The following is a 26,056-nucleotide window of genomic DNA, read 5'->3' as shown; positions in this document are numbered from 1 at the left end:
CTTTGAGCTAAATAGCAATGTCAGTAATAACATGTTCGCAATGACAACACTGACATTTTTGTGTTCACCATTTCACTTGAATGTGTTACCGTGCAAGGATTTATATATTGGCTCTAAAAAGAAGAAATCTTTAGTTTGCCATTCACTTAGTTATAAGTACTGGATAAAATGCACTTTTGAGTTAGGGGAATGTAGAGAAACTTTTTACTTGGTTGTTCACTGAATCATTTGCTTTGACATTAAACACCACACTACAACATAGGGGTACACTTTAATACCCCTATTATTAAATAATAATGATGATAATAATAAATGGTTAATCAGTTGTCAATTTACCTTCAGTTAATAATTATTTGGGAGGCACAACAGCTGAGATCCAGCCTAACACTGACCCTGCGTTGGATATGTGGAAGAAAACAGATAGATGGCTGGATGTTTACTAATTAATAAACAGTTGGTTTATTACACAGTTGCAACTTTACAATGAGCATCCAGATAATGTTCATAGGTGATGTTGATAACTCTTGTTCTAAAGCATAGTGTAGCAGGTAGATGGACACGGAGTGGTACATCTTCATGGGTTAAGTGAAAACATTAACTTTCTGCTGCCACTACATTAAAGCATGGTTGAAAACACACTCGAGACAAATCTATACAATGTAAGTGATTAATTGTTAGTTTCAGTGAAACAGCTGAATCAGGCAGTAGTAGTTTTGGACTAGCTCCAACATCCCCAACCCCTAAACTTACAAACTAAATAACTTAGTGAAGTCAAAGATAGCTGCCCTTGTATTAAGTCTTCAAGAAATGTCATAATTTATCAGCTTCAGCAGCACTGGTGATTAAAACTGACTGTAGAGGAGTCTCATGCAATTAAATCCTGATCCTGATATAAACCTTGATGGGATTATCCTAAAGGCATGGAGAATACTGGTGGTCAAGAGACCTGTAATGAACACGATCTGAATGAAACTGGCTTCTTGTTTCAATGTCTGCTGGCCGACGATTCCTAATACATTCATAAAATCCTAAAAAGACTTTTTTTCCCCTGGAAAAAACATTAACAGACTTATTTTAGAGAGGCTGAACATATCAGAAACTAGATATCTCTAAGAACTGCTTCACTCCTCTGGGCTGCAGATTCACACATAATACATTAGTAATAAATGATAATAAGCATTATAATGGCCATTATTTTAAAGCATTAAGCACTGATGATGCTAAACATTCATTAAGCTCTGCTCTGCCCTGACAAACTGCAGGATACAGCATTTTATTAGAATCAGCCAGCTTTCATATGATAGATAAATAAAATTAATTAAACTAACCATTTTCATTCCGCTCACAAGCATCCACTGAAATGTGCAAATATGTCTTGAAAGCTACTAAAATGAGATGAATAGAACATGACAAGATCGGCCCACATCTTTGCCACAGATCAGATGGCCGTGACACAAGCATTTGAATTCAACCTTCTCTTAAACAAAAGTGACAGTCTTAAATAAATGAATTAGATGAGACAAAAGATTTAAACACTGTTTCCTTCGCAACCTGCGTGCATCCTGCGGGACTATCAGACTGGGAATCTGACTGGAGGGCAAGATGAATCTTATCAGCAGCTTATATATTCTAGGCTTTGCCTCTGAGCCTGTATCAGTAATTAGAATTTATCAGGACTCGATAGTCAAGGAGCCGATGGAGATCACAGGAGAACAAAAGCATCCCTCAAAAAAATATTTAAAAAGGTGCACCAAAGAGGAAAGAAAGCAGTGCATTGATTTCACATGGTTTCACAATTTATTTGCATTTTTGTCCAGCTCTCCATGTATACACAATAAAAACACAAGCAGCATGATGCTGTAAACAATGGGTGAACATACTTTTAGTTTTCTGGGACATAACCAGAGAGACGTCTCATCAAATCAGGCTGTTTTTTTCTTTTAAATACAGTAAATAATTAGTATGTCATGTTTTCAGAAAGGGGTTTCACTTTACTTTTATTCGTTATCCTTGTCATCATTTTCCACATGTTCCTTTGTGTCACTTTATCGGCCAAATATTAGAAACACTGTCTAAATTAAACGATTCTGAAATGTTCGGTAAATTGTAAAACAGAATCTTTGCAAAGGCCACTTGGAGAACGTTCTGCCAAAATGGATCTAGCATGCCTACATACAATCAGCTGTTGGAATACAGTCACGTAACAACCGTATTTGCACAACCGTTAAGATTAAAGAGTTCCCGATAAAATACATTCAGGAGGAGATCGGACAACACAAGACCAAATCTCCAGTTAGTCTTGGCAGAACGAGAAACAGCATAAACTCCGATCAGAGCCAAAATTAGCCAATACCAGGAACTTCATTCTCCACTGGGCTGTGTGAATATTGCACAAAAGGAAGGTGAAAAGTCTCGAATCTACCAAGATGCTATGAGTGGAAATATATATATTTTTAAAAAAAGACAGGGCTAGAAAATAAGACTAGAATAAGAAAATAAATAAGAAGCTGCCGGATTATTAAATTATGTGCTCATAAATATTTGGTATTTGCTATCTTTTATGTCTTCAGCCCTGTACTCATGGTACAAAAACAACAACAACAAAAAAAGACCTTGTATTTGGATGTAAAATAAAGCACTAAAATATGAAAATTTTTAAATAAATAAAGCGCATCTGCTCTGTTAAAGCACTGTGTGTAATCCAGTGGATAATTCGTCCTCTCTATGCTCCGGTATGTTTTGATGCTTAGTCCTTTCTTGCTTTGCATTTAGTGAAAAAGTGCTTAACACATTTATTAGACCACAACCCATAGAAAGGTTCATACCACAACTGGCTTAATTACACAGTAACGGTAATTACCAGAATAATATTTTATGTTTCTGTAACAGTTAAATCGACCTGTATGCGCAAACTTGTTATATGCTGACAAATAATTATCATTGATATCCACGAATTTTCACATTTAGTTAAAAAAAACAATAAAAAAGACCCCAAACTGCTTGTTATTTTTTTGATAAAAATGTCAAATTACAGTTATTTCCTTGTGTTCCTGAACAGAGAAATTAGTTTTAGTGGTTGAATATTATGCTTCATTAATTTCTGATTTTTTTAATCTAAAAATATGAATTCTTTTTATATTTGCCTAATAAATACTTATTTATTCGTATTATTCTTTTAATGGTAGGTGGTCTAATAACCTTTAAGCACTGCATATGAGGTATGGTCTTTATCATACTGGTATTACATACTGTAATTTGCATTATGTGCGATACCGCACTCGTCACCAAAATACTCGGACGTTTTTTGGTTTTGTACAAATTACTCCGCTCTGACTTACTTACTCATTTTTGTCCTCAGTGGTCGAGAATCCAGGGAGAATAAGGGAGGAGAAATTACTGCATCATTGTATCGTTAAACTCAAGGCAAGCCTGCATTTGGTTTTCACATATACACAACATATGGCATCATCAACAAAACACAATCTGACAGCAAAAACTTGCATTACAATTAAAACACTAGAAAAGTCATCGGAAAGGAAAACGGAATCAGCACTAACGTAGTGCATAGACCATCGTGTTTATTGTCGAAAATTCAAAAAAAGGCTGTTTTAGTTTACTCAAAAGGCTTGAGACGTTTCCTTTCACAAAGATCCACCACTGATGAGACAAAGTCAAATACTCCCACCTCTGTGGGTCTTTGAATATCACGAGCGACTGCTGACGAGTCAACCAGGATGTCCCTCGGATACTTGACACACACAAAAAAGAAAACAAAAAAAACCCCCTCCAAGAGCAACAGCTGTGCATTCATCTTCTTTCGCAGGTTTTAAATAGTGCTTCAACTGTGTGTTCATGTTGCAAGCATTAAAAAAAGAAAAGAAACTAGAGGTCCTTGTCTCATTTTTTCACTTTGATCAGCTCTGGTTCCTCTTCTTTGAGGAAGCGAGTGGCTCTAGCGAGATTTGTTACCCTTCAGCAGCAAATCATGTGTGATCGTTGCTATTCGCTGATCTATTTGAGACATTGCAAAAACCGAGCAAACAGTAAGTGACGGATGTGCTTCCTAACAATCTGAACACAGGCAGCAGGCTGTCTGATGCCGAGCGTGTCCTTGTGAGGTATAGCAACCTGGTTACATATCCATGTCACCATCATAGGCCAGGGTCAAGGGCTTCTGCGGTGGGGGAGACGTCTTAGTGGTTTTGGATGGCTTACTGAAAAAAAAAAAAGGACAGACAAGAAAGAAAAGCTAAGAGTTCATGTGGCTTAGTAGCACAAGGCAGCCCAACTTGATTTCAGTCCTTACAAAGAATTCCATTATCTGATAACAGCAACACAGCAGACAAAGTATAGAGTAGACTATAACTCATACTTGGCAGGGTTCTGTCCAAGGAAAGACACTTGCTTTCCTTCTTGATGTTCTCCATTCTCATACAGAATGTGCACAAACCACAATGAATCTTTTGTTTCTGAGACTGAACACCGAGTAGAAAACGGTACATACCAGACCAGGAACGATAACGCTATAATGAAGAGTATTAAGATGAATCCAACAGCAGTCACGGCGTAAACCCACAGCTTTACTCTTCCATCTGTGCAATCAGAAAGCAGTTTTTAATAGAAAGTTTTAAATATATGTAAGTCTACATCTATTTTATGAATATCTTTTAGAACTTTTTCCTCACTGCTCAGAATAAATAAGTAGGGCTAGTCCTGACTACAGTTTTAGGCATTTAAAGTCTATTGAACATTGTCTTTCTTGTAATATATAATGAATTCGTGTAAAAACATGGACCTAAATTCCTCCCCCGTCCCGGTGAGCAACAAAGTTAGGTTCAAAGGTCGTAGCAGTACTGGTTGGTCTGCACACATGATTTTCATTTCAGTACCTGGGCCAACAGGTCGTAGGGTCCACTCGTTGTAGCGGTCTTTGGCCTTAGACGGCCCAGGTTTTAATCTGCCAGAGTTAGTTTTCACATCTGCTTTCTTATTGTTGTCCAACCCCGGAGTTCTGGTGCAGTAGTCCAAGAAACCGTGAGTGGTCATCACCTCAGTGTAACCCTTCTCACACCCACACACTCCACTCTGCATGAGGGGGAAAGAAGCCCAGAAGAACATCATTTACAGCGAGCTGACGATGACTGCAGTTGTTGCTTTCCAATTACTGCAAAGCACTGCTGACAAATGGGCTGCCACATATTTGGACCGTTCTGTTTTACTCAACAAAATATTTCTCACTCTAAACACAGGTTTACTTTTTCCAGCACTAAATTGTTCTCGTCGGGGGGTAGATTACACCGCTTCCCGGATCTGGAAACGGATAAGAATGCGCCCCGTCAGGCTAAAAACAGGCACCCTGAAACAAATGCAACACGTGATTTCACAGCGTTGCATTTGTGGGTGCAGTAACACGGGGGTACTGTAAGGGGCAGTAAAACTTCAAGCTAAATCTATTATTTGTCATTTTCATGCTGCTTGTGTGCAGTCCCCCCACCTCATAGGTGTAGTCTCTAACTGACATGGAGCCCACGTTCATTGGTATTAATCTGATTATTCTTTAATGGCCTGTTCTGCCAAATTAAAAATGTCATCTGTCAAAATCCATTTAACTCCCCACCGAAAACGTGGGGGCAGCAAAAAAATACAAATAAAACGGCAAAAAAAACAAAAAAACAGTGAGAATTACAGAGATCACAGCTGCCTGATCAAAGTGCAATGGTCTTACCGGCGTGCAGTGTGAGAACGGTTTTGTGCACGGAGGATGACAGTGTCTTAGCGTGGTGGGCCTTTTTTGTGGGAAACATCCCCCTGGAGAAAGACAGTGTGTTCTTATTTCTGTTCCTTTACCTATTGATTGCTAAATTAATGTACTGTCACATCAGATTAATGGGCTTAGTTGCCTATCAGAGCCCCCCATCAGTCTGTGAACATTTTAATTCCAACATGGAAAATTGCATGTCAAAATATCAAAGAGTAATGCCTGAGGTTGTTGCCTTCTTTGCAGAGGGAGGTTATTCCTTCTGGGCTCATATTTGCCAAAAACACTTCCTAGCAGTGATAAGATCACATTCAACCACTATTTACAGCACATCAAGCTCGCCTAAAGCTTTCATTCCCCCAATACCATTACCTTTGTTCTCGTTCTCTACGCCTGCTTTACTTCCCACAAATACAAATGCACGTTTATATTTATATGGATTGAAAGCCTTGCAGCTCAGAGTCTGGCTTATTGATTACTTATGTTAAGAGGCAGAAATCAATGGAGGCTCCACTGAGACTAGGTAGATCAAATAAGGTGTTAAATTCAACTAGAACTCTATACTAAAGCCATGCTTTTTCTCTGAGTGTGTATTTATACGCATGTGAAAGAAACATGTGTTCCAATGGAAGACTGTGAAGTACTATCAGATGTTTTTGAGAGGGGGTAAAATAGCTAATCATAATTGTTACAGGATGTAACCCATGGACAGTATATTATCATAAACTCAAATGATTAACAAAGGCAAAAAGACATCGTATCCGATTTTGTATCGAGCCTTCTCAGATCTTTTCCAACGTCTCGTTTCCAATTATCTCGTGAACCAACAAGAAAATCATGATCTATATTTATTTCTGAACCACCTGCTAAAGCCACCTCTGCTAATATTACCAGTGTAATAGCTTTCTTAGATGAATGAAAGCAGATTCACTTACTGTCATGGCAACGCTTACAAATTTCTTTTTGAGCGATCAAATTATCTGATATTGTAGCACATATCCGTGTGATCCAGACTGAATTGAAAAATGATTCAGTTCAGCATGGGGGAACAAAAACAGAACTGGGGCACTTTTAGCTGCAGCCTGCATTAATATGATTTATATTTATACAAGAACATGTCTGCGTTTTCCCAGGAGCAATTCTGTTTGACCCATCTAAGGTGGCCAGAAGACCCAACGACTGTTCACCTGTAACATTGACGCCGTCTGAGCGCTGACACCATACTGTTCTCTCGTTGTTGCTCCATCCTCCTGTCCTCCACTGGTAACTGTGGCATTTTCCTCCTGTTGCAACAGCAGAGAGGCAGAGACGACGCTCATTAGCAGTTTGTGTTGGCCAAGCAGACCTGTCGTCAGACGTTAACTACCACTCCTTTCTGCAACTTCATTATGGTAAGACATATTACGGTTTTAGTATGGGAAGAAAATGCACCTTTGTAACTGATGCAGTGTGCTGTGAGACAAAGGTGGTGAAAATGATCTCAAAATTGGTTGGAAATGTCTGAAAAATGCCATTTTTTGTTTGTTTTTTTGCAGGAAAGCTCATATTTTCCCAGAGGAAGCTACAGGGAAAAATTGATTTAAAGAGAGAAACAGTGAAAGGCACTTGAGCGTCATGTATTAAAGAAAATGTGCAGTGCTAAAATATGGGACAAACGATTAAAAACACTAAAGGAAAGGAAATAAAGAACAAGGTTAGGACAATTTATATATTCGCTGTAGCCCACAGTTACCCTGTTATGGTTTCAAAAACAACTAATTAATAGAAAAACAATCAAGAGGCAAAAATAATTTGTAGACAATGTCTATATATATATATATATATATATATATATATATATTAGGGGTGCAACGATATTCGTATCGATATTGAACCGTTCGATACAGTGCTTTCGGTTCGGTACGCGTATGTATCGAACAATACAACATTTGTAATTTATTTTATCAATTTTCCTTCTGACAATGCTGTCTGTGTGGAGCGCTCAGTGAATCTGCGTTCGACTACTCCGCCTAGGCTGCACTGTCGAGCGCAGATCCACTGAGCGCTCAACACAGACAGCATAGTCAGAAGGAAGAGCGCAGGGCACCTCCCCCACCCTCATTCAGATCTGGCGTTTGGAATTATTTTGGTTTTCATGTGACGTATGACCCTGAAGGTAAGCGAGTCATGGACTAAAGTAAAACAGTATGTTGAATGTGCCATGCAATGCTCAATTACATGGGTGGGAACTAGTGTGTTAGCGCAGTTAGCTTGTTAACGTGTTGGCCGTCTAGCCCCATGCACGGGGCGATCGGCGGTAGCTCGTTAACGGAGATTTGCCATGTTGTGGTGTTAAGGTCATTTCAACGAGATTAACCTGAAAGCACTAGTGGGAACACAACGAATATGACTACACATTTACGCCGACATCATCCTAGTGCAAAGACAAAAACAACAAGCATGCTACTAACTTTAGCCGAGTCATTTAGACAGCTGTTAGCACATGATTCTCCTTATGCTGCTGAGAATATAACCCAGAAGAAGCGGATAGTATAGCTTTTATTTTGGAAAGAGACATTTCTCTGTAATAAACTCTCTTTTCCAAAGATGCATGATTCCTCAATCAGATACAGGGCTTGCAATATCGCTAGCCTGACGTCCTGGGGCTAGCGATTTTTTCAGTCGGGCTACCAAAATCTATCTCTTCCCTGCCCGTCGGGCTATTGTAAGAAGGAAAAATATATGTCAATGCTTTTGCATTCTTTCAGAAATGTAGCTGGGTAATTATGTCATTGGCATCGGTGAGCCACTGTCAATATGTGACATATTGAAATCGCGTTTGAATTTGCGCTTGTTTTTTTGCTTTCACTTTGCAATCGTGGTGGACTGTGGACTTTGAACTGTGTATAGAGAGCGACAGCACTGATCTGTGAGTGATGATAATTTGTGCACCAATTCCTCTGACATCGTCTTATTAATCGTTAGCTTACTATGCAAACATGACAAGTGAAATCTCCCGCAGCTTAAACATGTGAGAGGTTGATCGCGCAGAGAATCGCTGAGCTTATGTGAGTCCGTGTGTAAAAGCAGCAGGATTTATATTTGACTACGATGACCTGGATGACTGAGAACCTTCACAGACAGATATATGTTTTAGTTCTGCTGAGCCAAATAAGACAGGTCAGGGTGAAGAAGTGACAGCCAAAGAAAAGCTTACCACAAAATGGAGAAGTTATGACAAATCAGACTATAAGGCAAAAAGAAAGTGCAGCTTTATGGTTTCATGGACAAAAGAATTTCTGTGGCTGCAATATGACAAGCTAAATAACCAGGGCTGCACATAAGTGGTCCGCAGGTGCGCATTCGCTGTCAAAATAAAAAACACGCACAAGGGTTAGGGTTAAATTTAAAAACTGTACTTTTGAGTTAAAATATATATTTATAATTTTAATAAATGACAAATTAAAAAGGCATGAACATTTTTTTTGTATCGAAAAAATATCGAACCGTGACACCAAAGTATCGAACTGAACCGAACCGTGAATTTTGTGTATCGTTGCACCCCTAATATATATGTGTATATATATATATATATATATATATATATATATTATATATATACACAAATATATATAAAATCGGTGATGTGGGGAGTCTTTATCCTTCGGTCTTCTATCCTCTACCAGGCCTGGAAACTTGATCCTAGCTTGTTCATTCTCAACCACCCTAGGGGGCGTATCCCATTGTCACCTCAGGACTTCCAGGTCATACTTGGCACAGATGTTCCTTAATACTATGCCAGACACTTGGTTATAGCATTCCATGTATGCCCTGCCTGTTAGCATCGTGTTCTCTAATGTGTGCCTTTCTGTTGTTTTCGTATATATTTCTCTTCTTTTGTCTATATGCACCTTGATCGTTTATATTTCTCCTGTTTGCTATTTAATTCCTGCTGTCTGCTAATTATATTTTATTTTGGGACAGCTGGTGTGGAGCACCCACAAATTCATTTTACATGTACAATGACAATAAAGGGACATTCTATTCTATTCTATTGCACCCTGCTGCTATGAGCAGGATTATCTCACAGGCATCTTCACGCAGCCTGCACCTGGTGTGCCCGGCTTTTATGGATCTTGTGCTTTGGGCTTGTTCGTGTGCTGCCATGATTAGTGCCTCTGTGCTATCATTCAGTCCAGCTTTGTCCAGGTTTTTTTATATATATGTACACATATATTATATATAAATATACATTAACTCAAACTCAGAGCTAAGTCACAAAGGTCTCTTGTGAAACACACATATCTCCAATTTGTGAATCAATAATCAGTCAAATGCATTGACCTCCATGTTTCATCAAATATTGGATAAGTGGAATAACATTTATGACCCTTCTATGGTTCAAATGCTGACTGTTTAATCACAGCCTTTTTGTTGCAATTTGTAATTTTGAAGTGCTAACCTCCCATGACACAGTCTCAATGAGAACTTTGCAATTACAATCACCAGACTGCCATCTACAGCACAGATACCCATTTAGAAACCATTTGTAGTATCACCTTTTAGCCTTTTACCTTGAACAGAAAGGCCTATAAGAGTTCTGTCACACATACAGAATCATATAAAAATCTGTCTGTCTTTTATGAGAAGACATAAAGTTTACTGAATGTTTAACAGAAGGCAATATTCATGTCACTGATCCATTTCAGGGATAAGAAGCTTTTGTTTTTAATACTGAGTGTTGAAAATTGTAACAGATTCACTGTGTGCAGAAGGAAAAAAAGCAGTTTTTCTCACAGTAAATGATGACCTTCCATGTCACCATGGTGTTAATCTTCTCTTACATTTATTTATTTATCTGTAGATTTATGAAGACAATAAAGGTCAACTTGAAAGCCAGTGAAAGAGAAACAGCTTGAGTGGTTCAAAGGTTCGGGGGCATGTTTTTCAGCTTCTCGGTTACAGTTTAAAACCTGCAATAACTGATTTTTAATGCCTATTTAAGGACCATAGACACCAGCTGTTAAAGCAACACAGACATAGCGCAACATACTGGGAGGTAGGGTGGTGGTAGAAGCACAAACACACACAAGTTTTGACTAGGAGACCATTAATTAAAAGGAGCCTACAGTATATGCTCATTTCCAGCTCCATATTTATTTACTTGCAGTATTCTAGAGTAACTTTGTAGAGTTTATGGTTCAAAAGCGGGAAGCCAACCTTCTTGTGATTGGCTGCCGCTCACAGACAGAAGGTGGGTGGGGCTCTTGTGTTCACATCCAGAGGTCTGGGCGTAGATGGCACTATTAAGGATGGCTCCTCTCTATTAGTGCCTTCCATTTGAATCTGAGTTATCAGTTTAACTGAGTTACCAGGTAAGATTTTAAACAGGAAAGCTATTTCAAGGGAGATTTTCAACTTGGAAAGTCAGAGGAGCCCCAGCAACCCAGACTCAAAGATCCAGGATTGCTGCTATGAGCACAAAGATCAGTAAAACCGTAAAACATTTTAATCTGAACTGCAACTGTTTGATACTTTGCTACTTACTAAATAAGCCATATGCAGAGAATTGATCAGATTCTATCTATGAAGATAGAATAGAATCTCAATGGTGTTAAATAATTTTTTTTTTAAAAGCCCTGCACTGTGTTGCTAGTGTTGCATGACTGGCTCCACCTTGCTAAAGCAAAACAAATCCGGTTGTTGTTTGCTTTTCTGACTTTACCAGGGGAACGCCCTTAGCTTGAGAGTTGCGTCACTTCCTACAAAATCTGACTTCCCAGGTCTAAAAGTTATGATATTAATGTAAACATCCACTTATTTGCACAGCTGCTAGAGGTCTAACTTTTAAAACAATAAAACAATAGGATGTAACAGAAGCTGGCACAAATGACTTATTTTCTCAGGGCGGACAGTCTTTATTACCTTGCTAATGCTAATTGAGAATATTTACTTTATTTTTAGGAGTGGCGATCATGAGCTCTGTAATTGCTAGAGAAAATGCTGACTTTGTCTGTTAAGTCCTGACAAGAGAGATTGCAACATGCTCATTAAACGGAGGAGGCTGGAGGCACAACACCTTTCCAACACATCAAACCAACACCAGGCACTCAGCTGAACTGCAGCACAAACCTGAGAATTTAGCCACAAATATTTAGGTCACCCCTGAGAAAAGGAGGAAAAAAGGATTTGAGAGCAAACTTCAAAATCTGGAGTTGGAGTTTTATACGACACTATAGCACAATATTATTTTTTAACAGTATTTGTAGTGGAAAGAACATATTTCTGCAGTATTAATTAATTAATTTTCACTGACCAGTGTAAATTCATCAGCTGTTTGAGAGACTCTGTGATCAGTTGTTCTGATGCAGAAGTAACAAGGAATTTGTCCATTTAAATGACCCATTAATGCACACATGAGCTGCTGTGGAGAGGGAAGCATTGGTGATATATGGCAGCTGTTCTGAATGTTCTTAGCTCAATCCTTTACAAAGTAGTTGTTACCAAACTGCTAGTATTTGGTGCATTTAACTGATCAATTATTGTGCATTTTGGTCAACAGTCACTGTCAGGAAGAAAGAAGAAAGTCGTCTTTTGCCTGACACTGGCGACCTGATGCTGGTATGACTTTGCATGGAAAATGCATGGCATCCCGAGTACCTTTACAGGGCTGGGTCTCAAAGACTTGATGAGGGCAGCTGTCCTGATTCTCCATGTCTTGAATAATCACGGCTCTGGAGCGCGCTTGGCGACCGGTGGTTTCAAAGCTCCGCCCCTCCAGGCAGGTCAACTGGCACGAGCTCCAAGACGACCACTCAGTCAAATGGCAGTCTCCTGAGGGGAAAAAAAGACAGTAAAACATCAGTGATAGCACAACTTGGTCAATAACACTGTCAGACTCTCCTTTCAGATACTTGCGGGTGGTTTATATTCAGCTTGCCAACACTATTTCAGGGATCGTTTTATTGGCTCCCCTGCTAGCTCCTGGAACATTAAAAAGAGATCGAAAACAACTTCAGCACACATCTGCGGCTGATAATGTAACAAATGCACAAACAAATTACTCAGACAGCCCAGTGGGTATTCAGAAGTAATAGACCAACCAGAGTTATAAATTATACAATACAAGCTATAACTCCAAGCTGGACTGTAAAGGTAAAACCCAATACTGAAATGCGTCTCAAAGGAGATGGAAAATTCATTTGGTTTAGTTTGGAATATTTTTTTTAAAGGATAAAATCTGTTTGGTTTTTGAATGTCAAACACAAATATCTCTTGTATTTCTTGATAGGGTCACATTGTAGTGATAATATCACCCACAGCCTCAGCTACTCAGCCAGAACAACCCTCCGATTCTTTGCCCTGAACACCCATTAGTAACTGTCTGTGGATTGGAACATCTCATTATCTTTCATCTTTATATGGATACAGTCTATCAGCTCTTCACTCATGCTGCTAGAACCCTGGAAACATGCTGTAGCAATAGCTACAGTATACAGCAAACACACACACACACACACACACACACACACACACACACACACACACACACACACACACACACACACACACACACACACACCCCCACCCATCACAAGCATGTCAACAACTCCTCCTCTGGCCCCTACTCTGCGTCTGCCACCATCACATCAACACTTACATGAACACATACACACACATCTGCTCTTGCCATCAAACACTCCTGATCCCGAGCCAAGACTCAGAGCAAAGGCGGTTTGAGTGATGAATCAAGGAGAGGATCAGAGGAGAGTGAGAGGCATATGAACAAAAGCAAGCACTGCTCGCTCTCTTCAAAGCACAAATTAACAAAAGCCATACATGGAAGTAGCCATGCATAAGGAGGTCATTTTTTGAGGGGTGGTGATTTTACCATAATGACTCTCTCTTTAAAAAGAAAAAACAGAGAGAAAATCAAATATATTCTATAGAGTTTGTTCAGCTAGCATATGCCTAAAGACAGTAATGCTTCATTATAGACTCGCAGGGTGGAAAAGCAGACAGTGACAAGTGAAGCAGGTCAAAACTGTCAGCTGGCCAGTAACTCTCTTGGTTAAGGCAAATTCTACATTCACACTGTGGCCTAAATAAAAAAAACACGAGTTGAATGTCAGTTAACAATGATACACTGTCTGTCTGTTGCTATAGTGATTTTTACAACAATGAGCTTAATCAATTTCTATGCACAGACCCAATAAAAAATCATGACAAAGGTTCATTGTAGGGGTTCCCAATATCCTCACCAAAATAACAAACTAACAGCATGTCGTGCAAGAAGTCTACTATTATGTTGTTTATATTTTCCGTTTGAATTAATACATGCAGTGTTAATTTACTACAGACAACAAGGTTGAAAAGCTGCAACATGCCTTAATTTCGAAAAAGTCTACCAGAAAATTTGCATAAATTGATTTCGTTTAAAACAAGTTTTTGCATTTTAGGCTGCTGAGGTAGAGCACATAGCAGTGCCAAGATTCACCATCGCTTCTTATTTTTATGTTTTTCTTTTTGCTACATTACAGCTACAGACAGTTACTCTACCAACACTGGTGCTCTGCTATCGTTATCCATCACAGTGACCAACATGTGGTGTGATGTGCACTGCAAACAGCACACTGACACAGTGACATTTACTGTACTGAACAATGCAGTCTGGAGTCTCCAAAACATCACATCACACTTTAGTGTAGATACACATGGTATAAGCAGAGGTATATTCATTTTTAAAGTAATGCAGTCCAGTAATGGGATTTGTCTAAGACTGAAATGTCAGCTGACAAACTTCTCTTTGATTGGACAGAAATCATAACTTAAAAAAAAATAACTCGATACAGTTGAACAGGTTCACAAGCTATGGCTAGCATTAGTCCAAGATACAGAATTATTTCATCACAATAATGTCAGAAATGATATAAAGACACAAAGCAGTTATATTTGAAAAAAGATGAAAAATATATGCTCATGATGAATTCATGCCAGCAACGGGGGAGACCAGTTACTGTACTTTTCACAAGGTTTTTTTCCCCTCATACTTACTTGATGAATGATAAATTTCAGGTTCTCAACAGTTTGCAGACTTCTTTGTCAGAGACAATGCTGATTTTTCAATAAACAACAGGTTTACAGAGCCATACTAAGGTACTATTATAGAGGTAGAATGGGGTTTGGCATAGTCTTTCTAAAATAAGCAATGCTTTTCTTAAAATTATGTTGGCTAGATGTTGTTCAGAAATCGGTATATACCATTCAGCAATAACATGGGCGTAACTTTGTGCTGAACATTGGGGGGGTGATTATACATGCTATTTTGTATAACTATGTTAACTATTTTGCTGTTAACTGAAATGAGTAAAGAAAATCAACAGGCTATTTATGCAAGGTAGTTCATAATTTTATTGGGGGGGGGGGTTCTATTGGTTGGATCTGATTATTGGGGGGGGGCATAACCCCCCTAAGCCCCCTGGAAATTACGCCCCTGAGCAAAGGGGCCTTCAAAGGTGTGCAAATGACCCATGCATATGTGCACTATAGTATGTATTTCAAACCTGTTGAATTACATGCTATAGAATTACAACTGGTACAGATTTTTTTTTTATTCAGTGCTAGTACCATAAAATATAATTTTTTATAATCCTTGTACATACAGATGTTTTTTCTTTTTCTTGATTTTAGATGTGCTAAGTAATAAAATCCCCCTAAATCCATTTACATCGGAAAAATAGTTTCAAATGATTAAATTAGATGGGTTAGTTTTTTAGAACCACACAACTTCTTCAGGTTTTTGTCGCCCATGTGTCAACATCATTTGAAGCTTGTGTTAAACTCAAAGCGACTCAGTGTACAAACTGTTATGGAAATAGGATAAAACGTTTTTTTTCCTTATATTTTACATACACTGTGTTTGCAGTAAACACTAAATGTATTGAAAATGCACTTTCATTCTCCTAATAATTGTTTTTTTTATTGGAAAATTATTACATTCACATTTGAACAAGCTTTCTGTGCGCAGAATTCCCATAGGCATTAAACTGCTGTGATAAGCTCTGGGATTGTTCTCAGCTATGTGATCTGCTAAATGCTTCAATTAGCAGATGATGGTTTTTCATGCCTTACGGAGTCATGTATTGTTACATAATGCAGTGCAAAGAAATAAAGTGTTCTCAGGTTATTGATTATAAAATATGTCTCTTTCATAGTTACTGAGCTCAGGCCCTGTACTGCTACTGTACAGGACGAAACTAGATAATGTAGAGCTACAAGGGTCATTAGTAAAGCTATGACTTTTATTGATTCTGCAATTATTTAGTGGCTGAAAATGTCAGCCAATTGGAAAAAGGGACAATTTATTGGCAGATCCTAGCAAATGAATTTCTGTTAAAAACAAGATTATTGACTGTGTTGTTAGACGGATTCAATGATTATGTAGTTGTTTGGTGAATATAAAAGGACTACAGTAATTAAAAAAAATCACTCAGTCATGTAATTTTGACATATTCGTGTAAAACTATCAAATCCAGTATATCCACTATGTTTGAATGCAGCTTTACCAGGGCAGGGGACAAAACAGGGCTGCTCCATCTCTTGTTGGATACGTTGCCTAAGTACGTCTCCACAAAGTTCCTCCTTCACTGGCTGACGAGGAGACTCGTGCCAGTTTCCCCAGTGGACAATGCATGATAGATTTCTTCTCCGAAGCCCCTCACCACATGCTGCGCCCTGCAGAGACACAATAAATCAACATTAATAAACATTTGCAAAGGTTTTCTTAATTTTATTTTAACCTATTTGTATATCGTTTTCTGTTGAAGCACTGCAGCAGGCTGGCGACAAGTCCAAATTGGAAAGCTGAATGTGAGATACTCCTTTAAAACTATGACAGAAGCAACAGCTACTGCAGCATATTCTTGAACTACACATATTAGATAAATGTGATGCTGAAAGTCTGCAGACCACAGGAAACACAAAAAGCTGTTAGGCAGTACAGTGCAAAGAACATCAACATATAGGCAGAAAAACCTGTCATACCGCTACTGTGCATGGGGACCAGTCACTCAGCACCCACATGTAGCAAGGCCTTATGGGGCATGGTTTGGTCTGGATGAGCTGGTTGGGACAGGGGCGACCCTCCTCTTGAGCATCCTGAAGGATTCTCCGACTGCGCACAGACTGACCTACACAACACAAGGCAAACATGCAAATGTGACAATAAATCGAGCAGAGTGCATTTGCATTGGATGCCTGCCTTTTATGTCCTTTTTTCCATTAATTGCTAAAACACAGTAAGAACACAGTGGGATTGATCCTCTTAGTTCAGCTCATACTCTCAATTGCTTTGAGAGAGACAAAAATGGATCACTACACAAACATAAGACTCCATAAAACAACTGTTAATACAATGAGTGGCTGAAATGAGAGATGATGATTCATTTAGTAGTGAAAATAGGCTGTGCCTGCTCTTTAGCTCACAAAATATTTTCCTCACGACAAAGAGGAATTAGTGTAACAGCACTATACATCTGTGTCACTGTGCCACTTTATGCTCAGATTTTGCAGTTTCCAACAAAAGTGCTTCATTCAAGTGAGCCATTAATAATGTGTGAAAGGAAAAGTTTGCTAAATGCCAGCAGGGAAAAAAGCAGCTTGTGCCTGGGTCCTGTAAGCCTCCATGAGCCATCCAGTTGGCAGAAGTTGTGCGTGCGCGCGCCTGTGTATGTAATGCCAGGAGAGATGCCGAGCTCCGAGAGCCGCAGGAAGACGCAGCAAAAAGGACATCCGGCTCTGCCATCTCAAAAATCAAACCAAAAACATTAACGCTCCCATGGCATCCTGACAAAACAAGATCCTTGCGTCGTCTGACACAGATACGACACAAATATGACACAAATCCCTCATCGAGGCAGAGAAATGCGTTTCACAATGTGTGAGAATGAAGTGATAGTAGCAGAAAGAGTCACAGCAATAGTGACTGAGCTGTGAAAGAAAGGATTTCGAGTTTATATTCCCAGATGAAAGCCTGGGCTAGTGTGAGCTCATTGGGATAAGGGGTTAACTGCAAGTAGAAAGTTAGCGAGTGACAAATTAAAATTAATAAACATAAGAAGAAGACAGTGCCGACTCTCTCTAATTAGCAGAATAACATGCATTCTCTTTGGGAGATTGACTTTGGGAAGCTGAAGCAACAATGTATGCATTTCGGTTTAATCATTTACTTTTGTATATTGCATGAGGTTACAACATGACTTGCACAAAGTGATACTAAGTGTGTCACTGGTTGGGGATTATCAGCTGCATGTTTGCACTCACGGAGTGGTATAGCTATATATTTTATTTAGGAACACTGAATCATTTATGGCGTCCATAAGTGTGAGCTATGGAGCTCACACTTATGGACGCATCTATTGTTAAAACATAATGTCACAAAGAAAGTTTCCAGTCTTAATTAAAAAATAAATAAATAAATAAACTTGGTGCATAATATAAAACAAAGAGGAAAAAGTAAAGTATACATTATTGAAAAAAAACCACAACCTGTGCACAGAGTTCCCCTGCATAATAAGGCATTGGATTACACATACGCGTAAATATTTTAATGCATTTAAATGTATTCATGCACTATTCAACATCTTGGTGCATGCCTGAGTAGATGGAATAATGAGGCGCTGCATATGTAGTCCACCGTGTGTCTGTTTATCAGGTTGTTGTTCCCATGAATTTAAGTTAAGGTTTTTAGCTCATGATGTTTTTACCTTGACTCCCACAGCTGTGCGAGCATTCTGCCCACGGCGACCACTCAGAGAGCACACAGCTGACAGGACAGTTGACTACGCAGCTCTCTGTTAGAATCCACTTGTTGATCAAACCAAACTGTAGAAAACAAGAACAGATCTGAGAGGAGGGCTAGCTAATTATTTCCACTAACAAGAAAAGGGGGAGCGCACACATTTCCATATTTTAAATATGCTACAGTTCATTTCAGACAGTGGAAAAGCAGCAGCTGAAAATAAAACCCTAACAAAAAACCTTCAGATGCTATTGAGCTGTTAATGTACATTATATTTAACACAGAGACAACATCATTGCTACATTCATCCCATTAAAATTGCATTAAGTGGATAGTGCAATATGATTCTGGATGTGCCAGAGATTACCCAAACATTTGCTTCACAAAAATGAGAAATCTTTTTACGTCTACTGTTATTCAATTACAGTAACGTAAGAGCGCCATTTGTCTTTGCACAAATAAAGTCAATAACATTAAGTTCTGTTTGGCTTAGTGGCAAAGTTGGTATGAAATCAGATACAACATTTTCACTTAATCAAATTGGGCAACTGAGCTTTCAATAATAAATAAGTAATGAGAACAGAAGCAAAGCTGCTGCACTGCAATAGCTGTCAATATTTCAGATTTTGCAAACTATAAGTTAATTTTGTGCATTTTTTAAAACTTGTATGGCTTTGGAATTTGACTTGCACCCAAAATATGTATATATGTGTGATGAAACTTTTCATTTTTACATTATACATCTTTAATTGTCTACACAGCGATTACCTGCTCACACTTCTGCACCTCCGTAACCTTGCCATCGCTGCGAATACAGTCCAGGAGACGAAAACGTGATCCCTGACCGCAGATGGCATTTTCACTCAGCTGGCATGTACTCCAGTCTAGACGCACACAGCAACATATCTTCATTAGTCTCACTGTCAAACCGTCTTTTATGTCAACGCTACTGGTCTACAACAACAGCAACATTCTGCACAAATCCCAACAAGCTCACACTCGGCTGTTTCTTTGTTTAGGAAACTCCATGAAATCAAGATTTCTTTGTCAAGAGAGACCTGAGACCATTGCACAACCACAAGACCACAATAATAAAAAAGATTCACTCAGAACAACTATCCCAATCACCCAAACAACCAGACCAAATGAAGCAGTAACAAATATTGTACTCAGTAGTCTCTCATGGGGATGAGCGTCTCTAACTCAAAGCTGAGCTAACGTTTATTTCAGAAGTCGTGGTAATGAGGTGCACAGAACTGGGAACCAGTGTAACCATATTCAGTGATGATGAGGATGGGGTATGATGGCAGTCTGGTGTACTGAAACCAAAGGATTTGCTGGTAGACAGCATATGCACTGCAAAGCCAGCTCTGGCAATTTAGGTAAAGGCAAAAGATTCTGGCTACACTGGGAATAATTAACAATTAATAGTTGTATTAATTATTCACTATTAATGAATAATTAAATGAAATAATTAATAATTAATTCACTTTATTTCAATCCTGGAATCCATTCTGGGGAGTCTTACTGATAACTTCTTGCATACAGGCATGTGTGTGCCTATAAAGCTCAAAACCCACATAAAATGAATCTGCAACTGTCTATTTGTTTATTATATTTCAGTTAACTAAAACATTTGAGTTGTTCTCTCTTTGAGTGTGTTATGCACCATCCATATTGGAAAAATGTAAAAAAAATTCACTAAAAATGAAAAAAGGAGAAAACAGCTGTTCCAAAAGGAATCACAGCTATTTTTCTCATAATACTTTTGTAAAGTTTGATAAATATTTTATATTGCTATTGCAATGATTACTGCTACTTCAATACAGGAGAAATCTGTGTCAAAAGGTCTAAATCTAGCTTTCTAGTATGGAAACTGTCTTTAGACTCGCTCGGTGCACTGAATAAGGAAGAGTTAGGGAGGTTTCACAACTTTATGTTATGTGGGTAGATTCTAGATCTGGCTGGTTATCATCTGACAGTAATCCACAGACTGTGAAAAAGTAGATCGTTCTACAGCTTAAAAATGAGCATGCTACCACACTTGCAGAAAGTATGTAAAAATAGCTAGCCTACTTAACTCCAACCAGTGCGTAGCCTTACCTTTAAGCTGAATGCACAGGTGTTTACCTGCTCCTTATGTGAGAATGACTAACACTAAATTACAATATATCTGTCTTCTGGCTTTATGCATATGTTGAGAAATGTGTTTTATTGCTCTTTTTTCATCCCTGATGAAGCATCTTGCGATCTCCTTAATAAAACACTTTTATAAATGGGTTTTTTCATTGTTATAAAAACGTTATTTTTAAAGCAGTTTTATAATAAATAATAACATTTTTTATTAATATATTATTTAGCTGTAATACTGGCATTATAGTTGTTGGATAAAGGGACTTTGTTGTGTATCACTGTGTTACAAAATAACTAAAAATGACTTAATCTTGTCCCTTGCAGTATACCACGATAATGGATGCATTCTTATAGCAAGTAAACTTGACCTTTTGCTGGTTTTAGGTACGCACCCATCTTGTTTATGGGGCTAACAACAGGTTGTAATCATGTAACGTGAATTAGATCAGAAATGACGTGCAGATTGTCCTACCTGAGACTCTGTACTGGTAGGTGAAACATGTACTATTAAGAACACAGGACTCTGACTGGACCATCTCTGGACAGGGTGAGTTATCTGAAGCTGCGGGGCGCAGGATATGTCTGCTTCTGTTTCTTGATGTATCTTGGTCACATTGCTGCAGAATAACAACAAAAAAAGCAACAAAAAGAAAAAAGAGTGATGGGATGATCAGGCAGAAACAAAGCATCCTACAGCATCCGCTGTCTTTAGTGTTATGATCTACCAAGTTAAACATACTAATAGCTAGAAGTTATGAAATACATTGTTAATTTCAAAATATTTCAAATTTATTTGTGCCCCAACAGCATGCAGAAACTAATGATAAATACTTCTTGTCATTAGAAGTGACCTTTATGGCACTAATTTTATGTAGATTTCCAGTAGATTTCAAAATTTAACGTAATACCATTCAATATCAGCCGACAGCTGTACATCTCCCTAATGAATCCAAAGTGCTTACTTTTTGCAGTTATTCTCAAGGACAAACTTGTTTTTTTTTTATTATTATAATCAGTAGCAAATAATCCAATAATTTATTCTCATAAAAAGAACATATTTTTGTTCATAACATGCTATGATAAACACATTTAATGAAAGAAAAGCAACCTGAATGAGCCAGCTCAAGGTGAAACCCTCGTTTTCTCTTGACATGAGTGTTATCAAATTACACAGCACAGAGCGTTTAGCGGCCTGATTTTCAGCACAATGTGTTAACCTTGGGCATAAGCTACCTAATAAAAGGTTTATGAGAATGAAAGCTGCAATTGTTCCTCTTCAATAGATCATTTCTATTGACATGATTATGGTTAATTGCTGTGAAAACATCAGTCTTATAAATAATAGAAACTATTTTGCAAATGGAAAACAAAACAAAACAAAATACCCAGAAATTTACTTAAATAACCCTTCATTTGTGTTGTGGTTTACAGATAATGAAAACCTCTAAAAAACTGATGCAGATGCTAATACAGGTCAAAAATTTGATATCAAATCCTGATTTCTGTATCATTCTCTGTTTTCTCTGTTTGTTTTTATCAGTATAAATATAAATGTTTTTCTTACCCAACATCCAACTCGACTGAACAGCAACACTCGTCAGCAGTAATTGACACATGAAACACATTTGCTATATGGCAGCTGCTCCCTTCACCCTGTTATAAATAATACATATAGAGACTGGGCATCTAAATAATCTTGCAAAGTCAGTAAGCTAGGAGAACTCATCGACTTTTATACCACACTGTTAAATAATCAACCTCTACACCACACAGTTAAAGGCAAATGAAGACAATTATTGAAAAAACTGCAAGAGTACAACATTTACTAAATAAGGAGCGTTGGCAAATCATTGGAGTCACAATACAGAGGAAGCGAAATCCATTAACAGAGGATTAAATGTGAACTGTCAGCTTGGTCTTTGGTTCAAATATTCTTCTAATAAAGGTCTTTGCATTGAGATGCATTTGTATCAGTCACTGCAACCTCCTAATGAGAAGGTGGTGGTGTGTGAATCTCATGAATCAGCTGCAGTCATTGTAGCTTTAATGTGTTCAGGCTCACGATCACAAAGCCACGTGCTTACATTTGTATGCTTCATACAGAGACTCAGAGATTAAGATTTCTCCTTCTTATTACAGCAACTCATTTACTATAAAATACACTGACTGTCCACTTCATTAGGTGCACCTTACTAGTACCAGGTTGAACCTCTTTTTGCCTTAAGTCTTAATGGCACAACAAGATCCTGGAAACATTCCTCAGACAGTCTGATCTATATTGACTTGATTGCATCATAATGTTGATGTAAATCTGTCAGTTTGCCCAGAAAATATCCCCCATGCCATTACACCACCACTATGAGCCTAAACTGAGCCTAAACTAAACAGGAAGCAGGTTGGGGCCCCGCTTTTATGTCGTTTAAGCGAAATTCTGACCATAACAGCAGAAATCAAGAATCATCAGATCAGACGTTACTATCTAAATGTGATGAGCCTGTGCAAATTTTAGACTCATTTTACTGGGCACTCAGTGTGGTCTTCTGTTGCTGTAGCCACTGTACGTCAAGTTTCAACATGGTGTATGTTCAGAGATGCTCTTCTTTAAGAGTTATGAATTATTTTGGCCCTGTGAACTGCTGCTCACTAGTTATTTTCTCTTCTTTTGGACCATTCTTTTTGAACCGTACAGATGACAGTGTGGGAAAATAAGTGAAATAAGCTAAAGCACAGCCCAACTAGGACCAGCAACCACTCGATAGTCTGTGAAATTTCTTCCCTTCTAGAGTAGATATTCCATGATCACATCTATGTGAGAGTAGGGTTCAATAATGAGGCATATAGTGCTTACAAGTCACTAGCACACCTGCTCTGGCATTAACATCAGCACAGAAACTGTGTGCCAGGAGCTTCATGGCAGGTGTTTCCCTGTTTTTTTACCCCCAATAATTTATGACGCACAAAACATTGCCTTGGAGAAGCAAAATTTCCACTTTGGCCAGTAATGCTGAAATAAAACCCTAGTTTCAAAAGAGCCTTAAAAACCTTCAAAGAAGTGTAATCAAAATCTACTAAAAACCATGCAGAGAAAATGATGTAGCAACTTGGTCATAATAGTAAAACCAATCTGGGCTTATTTCCACTGCTCTGCAATTTATGTCTTTTTAAAATAAACTTTGAGTTACAGTTCCATAAAAGTATTCGTTTAATCTAACTTAAACTAAAACAAGGCTGAGAAAAGGGAAGCATCAAACTGTTATTACCTAGTATGCTATCGTTTATCACTATGCTGCCTTTGTACCCCACACATCTCGTCACATACCTGTACATGCAGCACAATACCTTCATTCCAGCTGAGAGAGCAGAAATAACCTAAGGGTACAAAGCTTCTGCTAATTACAGTGGATGGGCATACTTTACATAAAATATCTCTGTTTGATCTAACATTATCACTTACAGAGGAGGTTTTCCTTTCACAGCATGAGGATGCAGAATCAGTGTCAAGCGTTATTTTCATCATCATCTCAAGTTGTTGAATTTTAGAGATTAACTTCAAGAAGCACAAAAATATTTGACCAAACTGCAGCGCAGTGGCAGTTTAAGGTTGACAGCAGAGACTGTAAATCAGCTGCATACCCCGGTGTGTATGAGTAGACTTGCTTCATCAATTCTTTACTTTATTACTACTTTTATGTAGGACAGGATAATGTAAGGCTCACATATTTGATTTAAAATGATTTAGATCAATTGTGTAGATAAAATGTTAAGCTTACTGTATGTTAACATTTTTATTTTATCCTATTTTTTCTCTGCATCAGTATATTTATGTATTACGTACCAGAAATATTCTTTCAAGTGGCTAAATTTCAGTTGAGTCAGTATTTGATTAAACAACAGATGCAAAAACAAACACCTACATCATGTGCAGAGCTTTCCTAGCTGTAAAAACAGGACTGTTTAATTAGCTCTCAGTTTGATGTGTTTTGCATTATTATTTCACCTACAGCATTACTGCAGTCCTTTAATGCTAAAGTGCTACTAAATACTGTAGACTGAAACACTGAATGAATCAATGTGTAGAGTAGACTCAGACTAATTAGCTCGTTTCACCTCTTCTGACTCTAATGTTCCAGTCCAATGAACTGTTGCGTTTGACAGGAAACCTATAACACAGCTAAGAGGCCATATGACCAATAGCCTGTGGCTACAAACACTCGGGGACATATGTTACGTAGTTGCAGCCTGAGGGCTAACCTTCATTATAGAACAGAGGCGTATTAATAAAGTTCAATTTATCCACTTTACCTTAAACTATGCAGAAAATATTACAGAACAAGTACAGAACAGTGCTTCACTGTGAATATGAATATATATTTATATATATTAAGCTATACTGAAGTTAGATAAACACATGTAATGTGACATGTTACAAAAACACCTGGTTTCTAATGACACAAATAATTTTATGGAAGGCCATAAAGCTCATCTAAGCATTTGTGAGCCTGTTAACAGCAGATAGTTGATAGTTAAATGCAGAACTTAATGCACATACATGTTTTTTGCCCTTACTTTTTAGAAATAATAAAAGGCAATAATGAAATACGTTGTTTGATCAGCTGGGTATTTGTCCATTTTTACCTGCAGCTTATTATATATATATATATATATATATATATATATATATATATATATATATATATATATATGTTGTTATGGATACAGTTGAGATGAAAACAACAAATCAAGCAACTTACTCCCTGACAATTTGTCAAATAACAGCAGAAACAGCCACTAAATTCTGTTTCTTACCACAGGGCAGTTGCTCCAAGGTCCCCAGGGCGCCATGACACAGTCATTGGGGCATGCCAGATAGCAGACCTGGGCTCTCGGTGGCATTTCCTCTTGATCACACAGACTATCCTCCACAGTGCTGTCTTCCCCATTCCCCGTTGTTCCTTTCTTTACACACCTATGAGCGCAGCAGATGCAGCTGTGTAATAAGTCTCTAGGGCCCCAGAAGCACAACTTTTTTTTGAGTTTTAAAACCCATTTCTGAGTTTATGACTCACACTAGATTACATGTTTATATGTTTTTTGGGTCAGGTAAAATTCTCAAGGTAGTTTGTTTTCACTCGAAATATAACTACAGATTTTTCCTCGTTAAAACGGCTTAATTACATTTCAGGAAGAGTAACATATTGTTTGTCAAGATGATATGGAATTGTTGTCCTGCAGCAGAGAGAAAAGATTCCCAGCTGGATGGTTGGCTTCAGTCGGATCTCCTGCTTAAACAAGTCTTTACTAGTGTGAGGTCATTATTTGTATCTCTCAGAAGTGGGTGAATTCATGATAACTGATGAACCAGTGACTGTTACCTCGTTTTACTCGCA

At 38.1% G+C, this 26,056-nt stretch overlaps 1 protein-coding gene across 1 annotated transcript in view; it reads right to left on the bottom strand.

Moving 5' to 3' along the window:
- Positions 1 to 1,787: 1,787 nt before the first annotated feature.
- Positions 1,788 to 26,056, bottom strand: part of thsd7ba (thrombospondin, type I, domain containing 7Ba) — a 201,625-nt gene continuing 177,356 nt past the window's right edge. The window contains exons 18-29 of the mRNA XM_076875192.1: positions 25,476 to 25,635; positions 21,142 to 21,286; positions 19,305 to 19,420; positions 18,502 to 18,619; positions 16,781 to 16,926; positions 16,303 to 16,471; positions 12,398 to 12,571; positions 6,946 to 7,041; positions 5,726 to 5,808; positions 4,890 to 5,085; positions 4,505 to 4,592; positions 1,788 to 4,214 (exon numbers count right to left, since the gene is read on the bottom strand). Of these exons, the coding sequence (XP_076731307.1) occupies positions 4,133 to 4,214; positions 4,505 to 4,592; positions 4,890 to 5,085; positions 5,726 to 5,808; positions 6,946 to 7,041; positions 12,398 to 12,571; positions 16,303 to 16,471; positions 16,781 to 16,926; positions 18,502 to 18,619; positions 19,305 to 19,420; positions 21,142 to 21,286; positions 25,476 to 25,635 (1,573 nt within the window). The 3' untranslated portion in view covers positions 1,788 to 4,132. The remainder of the gene's footprint in view (positions 4,215 to 4,504; positions 4,593 to 4,889; positions 5,086 to 5,725; positions 5,809 to 6,945; positions 7,042 to 12,397; positions 12,572 to 16,302; positions 16,472 to 16,780; positions 16,927 to 18,501; positions 18,620 to 19,304; positions 19,421 to 21,141; positions 21,287 to 25,475; positions 25,636 to 26,056) is intronic.

This window comes from Maylandia zebra, linkage group LG16 (genome assembly GCF_041146795.1).
Source record: "Maylandia zebra isolate NMK-2024a linkage group LG16, Mzebra_GT3a, whole genome shotgun sequence".
NCBI classification, from domain to species: Eukaryota; Metazoa; Chordata; class Actinopteri; order Cichliformes; family Cichlidae; genus Maylandia; species Maylandia zebra.
The sequence above is the reverse complement of the archived record's forward strand: the minus strand, read 5'-3'. Positions and strand labels throughout refer to the sequence as shown.